The 18,003-nt window shown below is 36.7% G+C and overlaps 1 protein-coding gene across 2 annotated transcripts; it reads right to left on the minus strand.

Moving 5' to 3' along the window:
- Nucleotides 1-277: 277 nt before the first annotated feature.
- Nucleotides 278-17,785, minus strand: LOC125073429 (phosphoinositide 3-kinase regulatory subunit 4). 2 transcript variants are annotated; one of them, XM_047684254.1, is made up of 28 exons: nt 17,505-17,785; nt 17,209-17,389; nt 16,309-16,479; nt 15,780-15,968; nt 15,617-15,705; nt 15,063-15,272; nt 14,221-14,680; nt 13,581-13,773; nt 13,291-13,400; nt 12,634-12,742; nt 12,004-12,152; nt 11,093-11,236; nt 10,669-10,785; nt 10,290-10,424; nt 9,506-9,584; nt 9,150-9,226; nt 8,444-8,559; nt 7,728-7,819; nt 6,213-6,335; nt 5,938-6,013; nt 5,165-5,260; nt 4,200-4,322; nt 3,991-4,101; nt 3,160-3,323; nt 2,894-3,052; nt 2,210-2,370; nt 1,560-1,726; nt 278-1,131 (listed from the first exon to the last, which is right to left on the minus strand). In XM_047684254.1, the coding sequence occupies exons 1-28, from the start codon at nt 17,594-17,596 to the stop codon at nt 918-920; spliced, it is 4,107 nt and encodes a 1,368-aa protein (XP_047540210.1). In that variant the 5' UTR covers nt 17,597-17,785; the 3' UTR covers nt 278-917. The 2 variants fall into 2 exon arrangements, with proteins under 2 accessions (XP_047540210.1, XP_047540209.1); XM_047684253.1 differs by having other exon boundaries at nt 7,728-7,822.
- Nucleotides 17,786-18,003: the final 218 nt, after the last annotated feature.

Here is an 18,003-nt window from a genome sequence, read left to right on the forward strand (position 1 = left end):
TTCGTAAACGTCAAGGAATCGATATGGAAAATTATTCAAATTCAATTTTCGAATACAAAAAAATAAATATTTGTAACAAATTATTTTTATTGCACGAATATATACAGCCAGTCCTTAACATAGACATTAACATAATTAAATCTAAAAATATAATCACAATGAGCAACTTGTCATTTTTTTTTACACTTAATTTAACAAATATATAATGATCTATGAATTATGCTAAACTTTGTATAACAGAAAAATAAAAAATATTATCTGTGACTGTTATTAATAAAACTAAAAAAGTTTATTTAAAGGTAAAAAATCTCATGTTAGGATCATAGATACACATTTAAAATATTTATAAACAATTTCATATTGTTAGATTTATAACAAAAAGTTCGTTCGTCTATGAATGATAAAAAAAAACACGATATTATTTGTAACATTTTGGCGCCACAATTAACTTTAAGTTAAGTCGTAATTAATGGCTGACCGTTCGTGTTTACTCTGCCACATTTTTGACATTACAATATGAGTAGCGCCAGTTGGCAGTTTTATTGGCGGTAAAAATGACGTTGACATTTCTCTTACAATACAGACTATATAAGTCTTTACAATTAACAGAGCATTGAAAAAATAACATCATACAGTTTTCAATATGTAATCCAATACAACGTCAACAATCAAGTATTGTTAAATTATCTAGCAAATACTAAAATTGTATATTATACTACATATTATTTAATTTTAAACATAAAACGCGTTAAACCATGAGCAACATAAACTTTTCAAACACAAGTTAACAAAGCAATGTTGAACTCAAAATTAACCTTGAATAACTCACCACGACGAAAAACTTTTGAACGCAAATTAAATAAAAAACAGCAGACTAGGATTTAATTCAACGTTTATGTGATAAATTAAAAGATTCACTATTTCCACACATTTATCACACCGTCGGCGGAGGAACTAACTAGATAACATCTGTTCCCCTCGACGAGGGTGATGTCTGTGATGGGTGCGGTGTGATAGAAGCTCCTAGACTCCACAGTTCGGTACACGTTGTCCTCTTGGAGCGAGGGAGGCGTTGACGGGTTGGACTTACAGCACTCCTGGATTACTGTCGTTCCGTCGATGATTCTACTTCTGTAAAAAATATTTGGGTTTCAAGATCTTAACAAGGAAATAAGACTTATTATTTATACATTTTTTTAAATAATTATTTTATAGCTGCAGTCGATTTTTAAAGGATTAATGCCTAACATTATTTGACTAATTCTTGTTAAGATCTTAATAATTTTATTACATTACATTTTTATTAATGACGTCGACGAAGCTGTTATCGAATTAAAGTTAAAAAGGATTTAAGTAGTTAAGTGGAACAGTGTTGTATTATAAATAAAGATATATTTCATCAAGAATTGTCAGTTGTGTACAATATAGCTGATCTATTAGTAAATTGCATGAAATACGTAAATATGAGGTTAGTTTTTCACCCAAATATACATAAATAAAGCCCCAATTTGAATAAATGATTTTCTTCCGTTTGAGGTTATATGTTGCTCCATACAAACCTATATTTGACCGAATGCATCTGGTCGTGGGGTGCGTGAAGCAGCACGTGCGAGTCTTCAGGATGCTGCAGGTCCCAGAAACGGAGCCGTTGGTCCGATCCACCGGATATGAGGAACCTGCTTCCGTCTCGTGTTCCACAATACGCGGCGCTCATGTAATGCGATGACTGGAAAAGAGGTTTATTCAAAATAATTTATTAATATATTTTGCAATGTTTTTAAAATATATGAAAAAAAAAATTGAGTTTTTATTATTCTGAGGAAAAACGACTTTGACCTTCAATTGACCTGACTCGAATCGGTATAGATGTTATCCAAACATCTGAAGTAATACCAAGTTTTTATAAGTATAGTTCTTATTAAGTAGAATAATTATATATGTATGTAAATAAAAAATGTAAAAAGAAGAATTGTTTGTAGAGCACAATATATGTTCGTTCTCTACTGCCATTGGAAATGAAAAACCCGTAAAACGCACGTTTCTGCACTGCAAAAGTATATATAAAATAGTCTGACCTACGAATTGATCAGTTATTAAAGTTACAACGTTAACTGGTTAAAATTAAGTTTAACTAAACGAAATGTCTCGGATAAATAATTTGTCAGAAAAATGTGCGTATAAGATACAAGATCGATCGGGCGGTACTCACGGCGGCGGAGTAGTGCAGCGGCTGCGCGCCGGCGGTGGCGGGCCACAGCGCGTGCGTGCGCTGCGTGGACTCGAGGCACCACGCCGCCGCGTCGCGCGCGCCCGCCGCCCACACGCGCGACGAGCCGCCGCCGAAGCCCACCACGCGCCGGATGCGCTCCGCTGCAACCGGGCGGTACCGTGAAGCCTTACTCCGGACTCTTTTTACACTGGATTACTCACACTCTAAGCCGGACCACAATGGTACAGAGTATTGTATACAGTAACAGCCTGTAAATTTCCCATTGCTGGGCTAAGCTGCTCCTATGCGGGTCGGTTAATACACATGTGGCAGAATTTCGTTAAATTAGATACATGCAGGTTTCCTCACGATGTTTTCCTCACCGCCGAGCACGAGGTGATTTATAAACACAAATCACGTGAAAATTCAGCGGTGCTTGCCGGTTGAATCCGCAATCATCGGTTAAGATGTACGCGTTCTAACCACTGGCCCATTGAAGAGCCGAGAGGGTTTAATTACAAGCATAAATACTCAATCAAGAGTCTTGATGTTATAATTAAAAAAAAATAATAAAGATTCATAATCGGATCATCCAACCGACCTTCCACAAAAAGATTGTACAAATCGAATCAATTTCCAATTTTCTGGTCAATTTAAAACGATTAGAGAGCTTATAAGTCTTACAGTTAGGATGTTTAACCGACGTGATGGGGAGACCGAATCTTAAATCCCACACGCAAACGGCTCCGCTTGATGTTCCAACGGCCAAGTATCCTGCGCTATTCGCGTACAGGCAAGTGTATACACCCTGTTTCAGGTCGCCCTGAAGCTTCCACGCATTACCTGACGAGAGATAAGTTACAAATTTCTATCCACACATTTATATATAGGTACATATGTATAGATTTATATAAAGTTATAACAAATTACGGATCCCTGTCAGTACTCACCCGGCGCACGCAGGTCCCAGCCCACGAGCGCGGCTCCCAGCGTGGCGTAGGAGATGACTCCAGCGTGCACTCCGCCGGCGGAGGCGCACGCTACGCACGCGTCAGACCCGCGCTCCAGCTGACGGCACTGCGACAGGCTCATGCGCGACGAGCCACTGTCCAGTCTGACGGGGACCACAGTACATATTATTAAGATAATGTACCAAAAAATTAGGTTATGGTATAATCCTCACACTATTAGAATGGGATGGCACTTTGTCAAAGTATATCGAAAATTACAGTTGGCGACCATAGGAGCGTTAGCAAAGAGTATAGTAACACTATATGACTCTGGCAAAGCCAAAAGGGAACATGATCTTAGTTTTCAATATCGTACCTCTCTGCACTCTTTTAAACGTACTATAAATAATCTCTACAAATCACGAGCTAAAATCCACAATACCAAATAACGTATCGCGAGCATCGACGCGAGTTTGCCAACGTAACTACTAGCAGACGGACTTTGCGTATCTTAGTTTGAAAATGTCACAAGCTTTTATTAACCAATATGCAGGAAATCATAAATTAATATTCGGGATTTGATTTCCCTAAGAATTTCACTTAATTATAATGGAATTTCTGTCTAATTCTGAAATGTCTGATGAGGTTTAGTATAAAGCATTATTTGAGCCGTGAAATTGGGATGGTTGGCATTTCTGATCGCAGTCCATTCTGATAGCGTGCAGATTATAAAATAGCAATGAATTGTTTTTACGAGCAAAGCTCTAATGCTTAAGAGAAGGTTTAATCGAACACGCACTTGGAACATAATTAGCATTCACGAAAACCTACCTGAGTACAAATATAGATCCCTCCTGAGTAGCTGCCACTAGGGACTGTCCCCCTTCACAAGCCGCGAGTGATATCACGGGACCGGCACTACGATTATACATGGATTTCGACCTAAAGACGAAATATTACAAAAAATATATTATCAGGATATTTCGAAGATAACTTTCAATTTCAAATTATTGGATACCTAAAGGAAACTTAGTACATACTTATTAACATAAGCGTGGCCCTGAAGCCGATTCGCGTCCCAGAGTCTCACGGTGCCGTCGTCGGAGCACGAGCCGAAGAGCCCGCGCTGCGACGGCAGACGCACCAGCTGGTTCACGCGTGCTCTGCGGAAAAGATACACGAAGTTCGTGGAAACTTGCATCTTTTGAAGTTTCTTTCATTGGTAGAGTGTTTTTCAAACATTTGCTAATTCTATTCTTTTATAGAATGTTTATTGGTTACATACAAATATGTATAAGTTATGTATGAATTACTAGCAAAACAAGGCAAACGTTGTCCTATCTGTGTATATCAAGACAGCACAGTTTGAAAATCAGCAACCAAAGTACTTTTATTTCCAGGTGTAATGTAAGATTGTCATATTAAAAACATTAAATGTAACAATTGGTTGATCATAAAGACGTTTTAGAGACAAAGAAAAGACATCATCTATTCTAACGCCAAACGGCAATACTTTGAATTCAATTTTGAAAAGAATTTGAAGGCACGAGGGATTTAACATGTTAGTTCCCAAGGTTGGTGGCACATTGGAGATATAAGGAATAGTTACTATTTCTTACAGCGCAATGGGTAGCACAGTTCTTATGGGTAGTGGTGACCACTTACCATCAGGTGGCCCAAATGCTCGTCTGCCAACTTGTGTCTTAAGAAAAGAAACTACTGGCCAAGGACATAACATCTCTAAGGTTAGTGCATTGGTCAAATAAAGAATTATATAAATTTCTTAAGTCGCCAATGACATGGGGCAGTTGTGACCACAAATAAGGTGGCGTTTTGCTCGTCCGCCTACCTAAGCTATAAAAAAAGTAACTTCCATCGGTTACACTTACCGGTTTAAGTTTGCAGTTTCAATTAAAATTACATTTCTACAGACAACGTTAACTATTTACGTATACATTTCAAGTTACTAGGAAGGTAGTGCAACTTTATTACGACTTCGACTTACTTGTGTTCGTGTAAGTAAGCCAGTAACTGATTTCCAGGTCTCCAAGTCGCTGGTGGCTGAAGGTCTTCACTGGCCTCCACATTGTCGTCGTGACTTCTGAAATATTAACTAACGTTGAAGAATGTTTTCTATAGGATATTTGAATATTCAAGGTCAAACATCTTGGAACCATCTGCGAAAGAGATTCATTACATAGTATAAAACAAAGTCGCTTACCGCTGTCTGTCCTTATGTATGCTTTGATCTTAAAAATTACCCAACGGATTTTGATGCGGTTTTTTTAATAGATAGATTGACTCAAGAGGAAGGTTCTAAGGTGTTTTCAATTTTGTTTAATCGCGAGAATCTAAGTAATTAGAACAATTTCTCCCATGTGAAATTTCAAAAGACAGACAGAGAAGACAATGGAAGTAGGGATACAGATAAACAAACCCTGGATTTCCATATTTCATTATAATAACTCAGCTATATTGTGCACTACTAAGAGTTTATGATAAATATACCTTTATTTATAACACAGCACTATTATACTTAACTACTAATATTCACATTAATTTTACTTCAAAAATTCCGATTAAATTTTCGTCGACGTTCAATATGCTATTTTTAGCAAATCCATAGTGAATATCATAGATTAATCAAGCTCTCGGCCAATGATATCGTGTCAATTTGCTGTCAAACGTTGTATATTTGGGTTTTCTTCTCTTATTGTTGGAATAGAGTATACGCTGTAAAACTCAAAAAATATATACATTTCTCTCTAAAATACATACCTCAATGACTTCTGGAATTTCTGTTGCATTCGTGATATTAGATTTCTCAATTCCATCCGACATGGCGCCATGCTATCTGCGAAAATGTATCAAAAACATCGAAAGTCAATTCAACACTATTTTTATGTAAATAATTAGAAAAAAAAAATATATAAATATATCGTTATATAAATAAAAATAATGATTTTGAATAGCATTTACGAAATTATGAAGCTCAAGCTTTAGGAAAAGAAGAATATTAGTAAAATATTATAAAGCATTAGGGATGTATTTACATTGGACATAGCTGGCGCTGTGCCCCATCTGCGAGTGAGCTGGTTGGCTGATATTGACGCTCGTCTGTGCCGCACCTACGCTCGCACTCACTTGACCGCCCGTTTGGGACACTTGTTCTGACGCTGAGAAAACATTTTAATTCTACTAACTACTTCATTATAAACCACTAATTACCTATGAACGCTGTTTGGGGGGTGAGTTGTTGAAATATGCCGTCTTCTTCTTTCGAAATTGCGAAATCAGTATTAAAAAACACCCGCTAAACAATCTTTATAAGTAAGGCCGTTATTGTTTCCACCAGTTTAACTAAATTGTTGTTTGGAAACGTTTTGCTCCCTCTAGGCGACATTTCCTTCTCTTTATCTTTCTATTGTCAGTTTAATGTTAAATTATATAAACTTTTTTGTCTAATATGAATATTTAACATTATATACACGACATAAATCAGCCAAATAAATTGGTTCTGTTCTTAAACTGGCGTTCATTGCACGCACACTAACGTACAATTTTTTCTAATCTTTCATTTATATGTACCATTTTCGGGTGATCGCAATCCTGGAAAGCTCGCCGATAAAATTTGGTTTTAAAATAGGCTCAATACGAGCCCTTTTTAATCATTTTACAAGGTCGTGTAAACCTGCCGGCAGTTTGTAGTGTATTTATAAAGGAACAGAAAAAGCAACTTTCTCGAAGTTTTCTTGGTACCGTTGCATCATTGCCTACCAAATTATTTTACAGCAACGGACAGGAGTAATTTTAAGATAGAATAAATTTGATATATAAAATGTTGAATGAAATGACGTGCGTACCACAGAACCAAAAAAGCACGGTATTTGATTAATGAAAATTAATAATGACGCAGAATTTTTGTTATATATATATATATATATATATATATATATATTAGGTCATACCCGCCACATCGTCATTACGTATCGGATTGGTTTTATCGTGAGTCTGAATACCCTAAAATGAATGCTGTAAGTTGAATCCATAACCAACTTCACGACAATACACTGTATATATACCGCAATGAAAAAGTAAATATAATACCTAAACACAAATTGTACATAATTAAAAAAATATATAATTAACATGATCAAATTTACTACGATTGGTAAGTAATCGCTTCAATAAAATTAAAATCATTTTTTGTGAGGTACGTATATAAATAATTAGCGATTCAATACATAGTTGTATTGAATCGCAAATTATGGCGGTGATTGATTAAGCTTTGCGGCAAAAGTAGAAGCTCGTAAATGCCTTTTCTCGAGGATAAAATTTGAAGCTTACTCCAATGCGCTTCAATGGGGGCTGGCGGATACATATGTGACAGAATTTCAGATTCGATTCAGATAGGTTTACTCGCAAAATATTCCTTCACCGCAGAGCACGATATATATCATAACCATAAATGGGATATATCCAAGTTACTTGGTACATCATTTTAAGTATACTTCTATATATAGTGTACGATCATGGTGCGATCTGGACCAGATCAGAAATAGACTTACCTTTGACGGACACTTGATCCTGGGCCTGTCCGAACATGTGTTGCCATTCCGTGTTCATTTGCGTTTCTTGGGACAGCGACGTTTTATGCGACCTTCTGGAAATAGTCCGATTAATAATCTTCTTCACGACACAAAACATTCAGGGCCGGTAAAATTATGTAGTCATATAATTGTCGTGACGATTTATAATATGACGCATCTGTTTGGTTTTGAGAGACTTAATTTTTTTAATGGAATTTCTTTGAATTGGCATCCTCAGCCTCCTGTCTCAAAGACCTCTTTTTCTTAGCTCATTGTCAGCATAGACGGCAATCATTAAAAATGAACGTTTCAATCAATTAAAGTATGAAGTAATTGTTAAATTAAATTAAAATAAAAGTACCACGTGAGTTTTAATCAATCTTGGAAGACACCTATTTAACTGGCGTTGCCACCAGACTCCTATTTTTTCCTTCTTTTACCTAAACATCAACATCATCATATCATGTATTAGGGATCGCCGGAGTAGCTTATTAATAAAGGACATAAAAGACAAGGCAACTTGCCTGACACCAACCCTAAATGGTAATGTTCTTTTCTCGTGGGCTAGTTCTTCGCCAACAAACGTATGATTCAGGCGCTTACGACTTAAAAACTTATATCGAGACGTCAATTGTGTGTGAGCGGGAGGGAAACTAAGGAACTGATGAGAGTAGTGTGCGAGAGCGAGACAGTACCTTTGCACGGATTGTTGGTAGATCTTGTCGACGGGCAGCGCGTCGCTGTCGAGCTGCACGGCGCGGGACTTCCCCCCGCCGGTCAGCACCAGCCGGCCCGGTGCGTCCGTGATGTGCTAAACGCGCGGAACAATCGCTGGCGTCATTCATTGTTTGTACTAATGTATATATATACTAATTTTACATTCTCGTTACTAACAAATAAGTATAATTGTTGTTTTTTTTCATCAAGTAGGACAATCCTTCCCCGTCTGACTACAGATCGAGGTAGCGGGTAAGTTTTGTGTAAATTTAAGATGGCATTAAATTGAATTTTACCGAAAATCGATTTTTTGGGTTATTTGATCAGATAAGATCTAAAAAGACAATTAAAGATCGAATAGTTCTTTTCTGGAAAGGATATAGGATTCTCGATATCTGGCTTTATATTGGCAACTGTGTCGCAAAAATGTTTATTTATAAGAAAGTAACTATCTATAACTAATCATACCAGACACAACATATATTATGTCAGGTCAAAAACATAGCATATCAAATAAAAAAGAAAATATTGTATTAATATTTATTTGATATACGACGCATTACCTGAATAATTAATAAGCTTAAAATAAACTTTCTGCTGCCATATCTTGTTTGGATTTCGAACATGGGGGGGGGGGAGGTCAGATCGTGAACAACTGAGCAATAAATATTCTATAATCCTTACCTGCGTCAGGGAACTTTGTATTTTGATAAGATGCGCACTCATCGCCAACAATTGATTCTCTACGTGTTCCGTCATGCCTAGAAAAGGACACAATACACTTATCTCTATCTATTATTTGTTGACACAGCGATTAGAAATTTTGAATCTTAACCAAAAATTGCTCGTTCATATCGGACAAGTACCGCAAAGTACAAACGTTGCCAACAGTACACGCACACTAGTAAAGTAGTGTGACGTTTGGCGATTGTCAAGCGCAGCTGTCACGCACACCAAGATAAAAAAGTTGGTTCGTTTATTTTAGATCTTATGCATTTTATATAAAACATATCAAAACTAATTCATAATAGATATCTTACCGTCGGACGCTAGTCTTCTAAATAAATTCTTAAGCTGTTGCCCCATTTCCGAATACTGGGGCATCATGCCTTGTTTAACCTGAAATTATGGTCAGTATTATCCCATGTTTAAATAGATTAGAAAAGTTGCGTGGCAAGTGGGCCATCTGGTGATGAGTGATCACCATTGCCCACAAACATTGGCAATAAGATATAATAACCATTCCTTACATCGTCAATGTGCTACCAACTTCGGGAAATAAGATAGTCCCTTGTGCTTGTAAACGGTGGTTGCTTCAATATTTAAACCGGAAAAACAATACTAACTCTTGCTGTTTGGCGGTATTTGAAGCTACCCAGACGGACTTGCACAAAGACCCATGATCGAGAAGAAGATATTTAATTTTTGACCTTTGATCAGCAAGATAATTGTGGTAGTTGGAATTATGTATAGTTTTTTTCAATCACAAGATGACATAAGTCAAATAAACAACATCTGAAATGAAATTGACGCGATACCATTGGTCAAGATTTTGAATAATCTATAATATTCATTACGGACTTACGCAGAAATGGCGTTTTGAGCGTCGAAGCTGTTATCGGAACTTTGGAAGTTAAATTAAAGTGGATATAATTAGTTAAGTGCAATAATGTTGTATTATAAATAAAGATGTATTAATCAAGGACTGTTAGTAGTGCACAATACAGCTGACCTTTTAGCAAATCGCGTGGCATATGTTACTAAGGTTTGGTTATCTTGATTCCTTCTTTGATTGGAAAAGGATATAGTAATGTGACATCTCACCTTGAGTCTAGCACTCCGCCTTTCCCTGAGAGTCTGCACGAGTCGGTCCACGTCGCCGTGCCTCAAAACTGCATCCAGAACCTTCCTCGGTATGGGTTCCGACAGACTCTCTAGAAGAAGTTCAGCTCTTTCAACCTTCAAAACAGTACAAAGCTTAAATCAAACTTAACCCTATTTAAAAAACATAAATTTGTGTATCCAGATGTTTGTTACGCTATTACATTTGAACGGTTAAACAGATACAAATAAATACTTTTAAAATATATATAAAACAAATAAACATTAAAAAAAATACGCCATAACAGGTATCTAAGCTCGTTATAATTAAACGAACTTTAAAAGTATCGTCTAGATAAACGGGCTGATATTGATAAGTTACCTGTATAAGTTTGTGCTTAAGGTGCGGCCAGACTAGTGGCAGTATCTTGCAATTAACGTCGATCGGATTCAACAGACTCGCTACACACGACACCAAGCCGCATACCTCATGACGTATCTAAATGATTATTATAAAACATAAAAAAATGCGTTAATATCTTTGGCTCTGTGCATTTTGTGTTGCCTACCGTACTGTGTCAGGCATTTCCTTTCCCATGTTTGTGCAATCACTATATTATCACAGAAGTGACTTCGGAACAGTTTGTTTGTTTATTGGAACGCTTAAATTCCCTCTAGCAGCGCGATTTGAAAAAATGTTTTTGTTTTACATAGACCTTAATATTTATATAGAATGTTACGATGCGAATAATGAGGGAGAGGGAGCTGTTAATGCAGACGAAAGCGAAGTAATCAATCATAATTACCCATAAATTGGGATGTGCGAGGTAGACCGCACTCTCTGCGACGAGGTCACACAACGATTGCTTCGGCAGCAGTCCCAGCTCAGCCAGGCTGCTGGTAGCTCGCAGAGCCTTCGCTATTATCCATTCAGATTGATCTGTCAAGCCCTGTCGTTCAAATTATATCGTATCAGTATCTTATATATTTGGAAGGTAAGTCCTGGAAAACGCTGAAACGAAATCAATTTAAGCAAAAAACCAAAAAAATTGTAGCGTAAAATAAAACAATTAATAATTTTATATATAAGATGTCATTTAGTTAAAGTAATATATTTCCGAACGGAATGTTTTTTCCGTTTCCGCCAGAGGATGCGACGCCAAACGTCACTTCTCTTCGCTAACGATTCTCTCCTCTACTTTTTGTTTTTATGATATCGGAAGAAGGACGAGTAAATAGGCCACCTGGTGGTAAGCAGTCACCACCGCCCATAGACAAAGTAAGAAATATTAACCATTCCTTACATCGCCAATGTGCCACCATTGCCACAAAATTTGTCAGTAATTTAATAAAAGTGTGCATTCGTAATTTATTTATTACAAAATAGACACTATACACAGGGCAAGACAGAGTACATACAACCATATTTAAATTTAATTATACTTTATTGACATACTTTATAATTGGAATGGTGGAAAAAGAGTTCCTATTGTGTTTCTTGCTGGTTCTTCTCAATAGAATCTACTTTCAGAACCGGTGATAGCTCTACATTTAAATCAACGCTATAATATAACGATTCATGTGCTGTTATGAGCCTACTTAAATAAATTATATTTGGAATTAGATGTTTATAAGTATGAGACATCATTATATTGATTTTAAGTATTTGTAATTACAAGAATCTTGTGATGACTTGGATGTAAAGAGATATAAATACCTGTTGCAGCAATGGCAAAAGTATGGGTGCAGCGTGCTGGCCCACATACGAAGCGACCCCAACGACCCTCTCGAAGAAACATCCTCGCAAGGCAACCTCCTCTTTATCGTTCAAGAATGTTACCATATGCGAGAGGATCACATCGTTCGCTAAAAATAAATGAAAAATACACAGAATAAGTTTTTCATTATTGCCACTTGCTATATAAAATAATAATTTGGTACAAGTTAGGAATGTCTAATTTTGGTGTCCTCAAAATACTAATAACTCATGGTGCCCCTATTCGCCTACTAAATGAATCAAGGATAAAACCGTTTGAATTATCACTATCGCCATTTTAATTCGATTACTTGACGTATAGTATAGCCAATATTTGAAGAGCTTCTAAGCTCTTTGGAAATGGTTTTTAGTATTGGCCTCCGACAACCAGACCAGAGGTTGAGGCACGAGGTGCAGTTCTGGCGTGATTGAGTCACATCCAACCAAAGTTTCGCATTTATAATATTAGTAAGATTAGTATGATACCGGTAGTTGTGGTCGCAATCGGTGAGAGAGATATCACATTATAAAAAGATATAAAAAGTTTCAAGTTAAATCCAAAAAAAAAACTCAAACTTGCGAATAATTTACCTTTCTGCTTTCCAAAGAATACGCAAAGCTTCGTGATACCATTTTCAACGAGAGCTCGTTTCACGACCGCCTGCGAGTCTGTCAGTAAGTACGATACAGTGGAACGGACCTTTAACAATAAAATGAATTATTTAATTTATTTATTTTCTACACAGAGTACAAAAGTAAGTTCGTCTCATCAGCATTATCATTTATTTATCGAGACTGATGCCTAAAAAGGTAGATCTTGTACATCAGGTCACCAGGCTCTCAAACCTCAATTGATACAATATGATTTGTACGATCGTATAAATGTTTAATTACTAATATTTGTAAAGTTAATTTACTTAAAGATATTGATATTTTAAATTAAATAAATTTATATTTATATTGCTCACTATAAGCCATGTGTGCGTGTGTATGCGTATTCGCTCGCGCGCTTGAGTGCGTGTGTACGTGCGTGCGTGTATGCGGGTTAGCTTGCGCGCTTGAGTGTGTGTGTACGTGCGCCTGTGTGTGTACGTGCGCCTGTATATGCGTGTTAGCTTTCGCACGCGTGTGTGTGTGTGTGAACATGCGTGCGTGTATGCGGGTTAGATCGCGCGCGTGTATTTTTGTAATATTAAACCAGCTACTTTAGATTGTATTATATTAACGACTGTATTATATATTACTTACCATTTCATGCAGCGCTGAGAGTTCAGTTTCGTAGTTTATATTCGCTGCCTCTTTATCGGCCATGTTCTGCGTCTGATCGAGGAATCTTAGCGCTGTTTCTGCTAGCTTAGCTGTGCGACGTATAATTGATTAACATTAGGCAAGTCGAACAATTAAATAACTTGGTGTAAGTATGGGTAGGTAACACTCTTCAGATATTCTACCACCAACAACAATGCTTAGCAATGTTCTGTTCCAATTTGAAGGGTGAGTGAGCCAGCATAACCGCAGGCACTAAGGATGCAACTGACCGATGTTGTCGGCGTAGGCGATGCGCACGGGCAGCGCGGGGTCGGAGGCGCGCGGGGCCAGCTCGGGCAGGATGTACTCGGGGAACACGTTGCAGTCCTGCGCCGGCAGCCAGCGCACGCACGACACGCAGCGCGCCGCGCACCACACCGCGCACGCGCGCACGCGCGCCTCGCCCGCGTGCGACAGGTAGATCTGCGCCGCACGAGGAATTGTTTTATGCAGGCGACACCGAGAACGTCTCTTAAACTATCCAATATTGTCGCTACTCGCCGCCAGATAGCGCGCAGCATATCAACTTCTTTACAGTTACTAAACAAATTGCGATTGCGAAACCGATATAAATAGAGCCGACGATGTTTGTCGGGTTTTGCTAGGAATTCATATCTTCTATAAATAAATGAGCAAAGAGGACACTGCAGTACCATTTTCGTTACCATTTTTCGTTCGTCAACTATTTCTTTTGTTAGGTAGATGGTCGTCTTTAATAAATAAAATGGTCCTAAGATTTAAAAAAATGTTTGGAGCATGCCAACTATTATAGGACTTCCACATATTTTTTTACAATGTTTATGTTTGAATTTTGTTAATTGAGTGACCGCTTTTATAAATGTAGGTTTAATACAATGTACACCAACTTACAATATACGGCAATATCCTATCCAAAATGATCTCAGAACTGGAATTTTCGCAGAGCAGCTGCAATATCTCCAAACAATGTAACTTCGACGTGCAATGATGTAATCCTCTGATGCACGACGTCACCAGTGACGTAATCAGAATCAACCCTTCACTGTCCGGACCCATCACTTTCGTTTCCGGGGTCTTGTTGTCATTTTCTTCCTCAAAATCCGTAACATTAACCGTCATAACCCTGAATCCTTCCTTTATTAGTGCGTCGATTTCAACCTTCTGGTTCTCGGTGGTCTCTTCGACCAGGTCCTGATAGTTCTTGGAATTCGATGGTTGGGTGAAGATTTTGATGATATTTTTAATGTCTTGGTAGATGCGAGTTATTTTCTCGTCCGCCGGCAATATCGGTTGCGCGGAAAATATCAACATATACGATTGGAGGAATGAGTAAAAATATTCAGGAAATAATCTGTAAGTGAGCAATGATTTAAGTTTATTTGAAAATCGATAAGTAGTAGTTCAACAAGTGCTTTAGCCTAAGTTTAAGTTGAAGATACTTTATATTACTTATTGGTTACTTAGTGGTTCATTCACGAATTGAAGTCAAAGTCAAAATATTAATCTTATGAGACATTACGCTTCCTAATTGATTTTCATAAACCTACCAGTCCTGTAAGAAACGCCTGATGTCTGAGAAGAAATCATCAAAATCCCCTTTTTTAACATATATATTTTTTTATATTGGGAACGAACTAGATGCGATCATTTCATTCATTCCCAAGATGTGTTATTAGTATCATTAAAAAAGTCATTACTTTAGTAGATAATTAATATTGAAGAATATCACTCACGTGCCCCTAGCTTCGTCTAAGTATAGTTCAGCACTTCGCCTATCTTTAGGATTTCTTTCTGTCATGGAATGCAAGAGGTTCCGAAGTTCTGGCTCGCATGTATCTGGTAGAGTCATCGTTGGCGGTCGATCTTCGCCATTTCGGTAAGCTAACAACCCAGGAAGGTCGAGAGCTGGCGTACCGTCGTTCCAGAGTTCTAGGAGAGCACACCTAGAGGAAATAGTAAATACATAATAAAAAAGTACTCCTCATTGTACATTAAATATAGATGACATTGATAATAAGGAAAAAAAGTCTATTGTCTGTTGACAACATTGTTGACGCACTGTCTTCAGTGTTTGCAACACAAACAAAAATGTTGTCTTAATTTGTATGTCTTTCGCAAACATACAAAAGTAACTTAAGTTTGCTCACAACATACATAATCAAGACTGAGGAAATAGTGCGATGGGTCAGAAAAGAGATCATGTTTAGAACCAATGTATTATGGACTTCTTAACTCTTAGAGAAAAGGTATAAATAAATCAGTTAACCTGTAAAGTAACCAAACTTACCCTGTAGAAAATATATCCATGCTGGGAACCAGTTCTCCGACTTTGCACGGCGACTCGCTCAGTAACAGGCCGCTGTTCCTGTCATCTCCCTGCGCGAGTATCGAAAATTGAGTAAAAATAGTCACAAAAACGTTTCCATTGCGTCATTAATAGTTTAAATTACCGTAGGTCTGACATTAGGGTCTGGGGCTTTTACGAATCTCTCGGGTGCTACATAGCAGAGCCTCCGCCTAGACGTGTCGAAGAAGTAGCTGAAGTCTGCGGGATTGTCATCCGGCAGGAAAGTCGGCTTGAACGACGCGATGTCAGTCAGCAGAACCCATAACCACGAGGTCACCATAATGTTCTCTAGCTAAAATAATAAACGATGGAATTTTTATTAGAATCCTTAAAAAGCCGCTCCTAATGGTTATTTGTCTACGAATGGGCTCCCACTGTATTTTCCAAACGGGCCGGTTTTTGGTTATGATTATCCTGTCATTCAAGTCTAGTCCGTTACGCTATCTTTGTCTGACCCGTCTTCGCAGTCGTTTAGGGTTTGGCGTCTAAGTTGTCAGCTGTAAGGCTATCTCGGTGAAGACGGAATTTGTATATTGGACTTATACTTACCGGGCTCGAAATCAGAACGTCGTTATCAGAATAGCCTCAATTAAAAACAAAATGCACATTAAACCAAATAGTTTTCAACCAACCTTAATATCACCATGACATATGCCAAGCTTGTGCATCCGGTGCAAAGCATACAGGACTTGGAATGTTATCCACTTCTTCTCCAGTACTGTGAGGAATGGTCGAGTAGCCATTCTATCATAGACGCTACACTTACAGTATTCTCTCATAAGTAGACCAGCTTTGTCTGTCAACTGAACATCATTTCCTATGAGCTTAAGATTTACATAAAAATTGTAACTACATCTTTATATCATCACACAACTGCAAGTTTATATTTAATACTATCTCTAAAATGGTATTTTGTTAAAATTGCTAATTGATTTCTAAAATTTTTTATACAATATTTTAATTTTTAAGTGTGCAAGGCCTAAATTAGCTTTATTAAGAGTAACTGATCAAGATAGTAAAATAGAAATGTTATTTTATATATTAAACCACAATTTATGAATTACAATTCAATATTTTTCTACAATACATATTTGTTTAAACTATTACAAATAACTTTTAATTCATAAAGGGATTTAAGTTTAAGTGAATTGTTCTCCTCAAAGGGAGAGGAGGCCTTTATCCCAGCAGTGGGACATTTACGGGCTGCTAATGCTAATGTTAACTTACAATGAAATAAAATTAACAAATCCAATTTAAAATTGTACAAACAAAATCTCTTTTTCTATTAATGTTAAATATTGTTCATGGAAACTATGTTTAATATTGACAATATGTCTCACTAACTAACACTTTGAATATTAAACTAAAATAATATTTTGTTATACACATTATTCTATTGGTTTATGTGGGGTACAGACAGACAGATGCATTGGGGAGATTTAAAATATGTAGTGATACTAAATAAAGTATATCTTTATAAAAAACACCTAAAGTATCTTGATTAAGTTGAATAAAATTTTTTTTCTACTTACTATAACTCTTTGAAAGGGTAAACAATTAAAAGCAGATGCAAGCTGTTCCTTTATCTTCAATATCCTCTCCTTATGTTCAGCCAGAGGCAGAGATGGGTCATGGACGGCAAACACTTTTACTACAACTAAACCTTCTCTAGTACGGGCTCTTGCTACTTTAAAAAACCTTGTTGAACCGAGACTGTAAATTCAAAAGTAATTCTCTTTCAAATTCTAATCATAAATTATACCTTTTATATACAGATAATATGACGAATATTAGAAATTTATTTAAAATAAACATTCTTTGTTCTTACCTTTGATCGAATGTTAAATCAACATGATCACTTAAATAGTGCTCGACTGGAAATATCTGTGAAGGTGCTACACCAACTAGTTGATTGCCCATTTTTCTATTAAATATAATAAGATAATAATGTTATTTACAATGTATGCTATATGCGTATAAAAAATTTAAACAAATAACAATGGACAGAACTGTCTTTCACATCTTTCAACTTTAGTTCTTGCTAAATTATCTATAATATAACAATATATTAATTATATTAGAAAACAATGAAACTGCAACCAGCTTGTTTTGACAGCTTACAACAATTTATCCAAAGTGACAGTGACAGTGACAATGACAATAAACAGATGGCATTGACAATACGATCTTTAAAAATGATATCTTGAATCTTGATAAAAGATAACGATTATATTTTCATAAAAAAAAATCTTACAAATAAGACTTTATATTTATAAATAACATAGTTATTTAAATATTTCAACATATATATATATATATATGAAAAC

Source organism: Vanessa atalanta, chromosome 24 (assembly GCF_905147765.1).
Source record: "Vanessa atalanta chromosome 24, ilVanAtal1.2, whole genome shotgun sequence".
NCBI classification, from domain to species: domain Eukaryota; kingdom Metazoa; phylum Arthropoda; class Insecta; order Lepidoptera; family Nymphalidae; genus Vanessa; species Vanessa atalanta.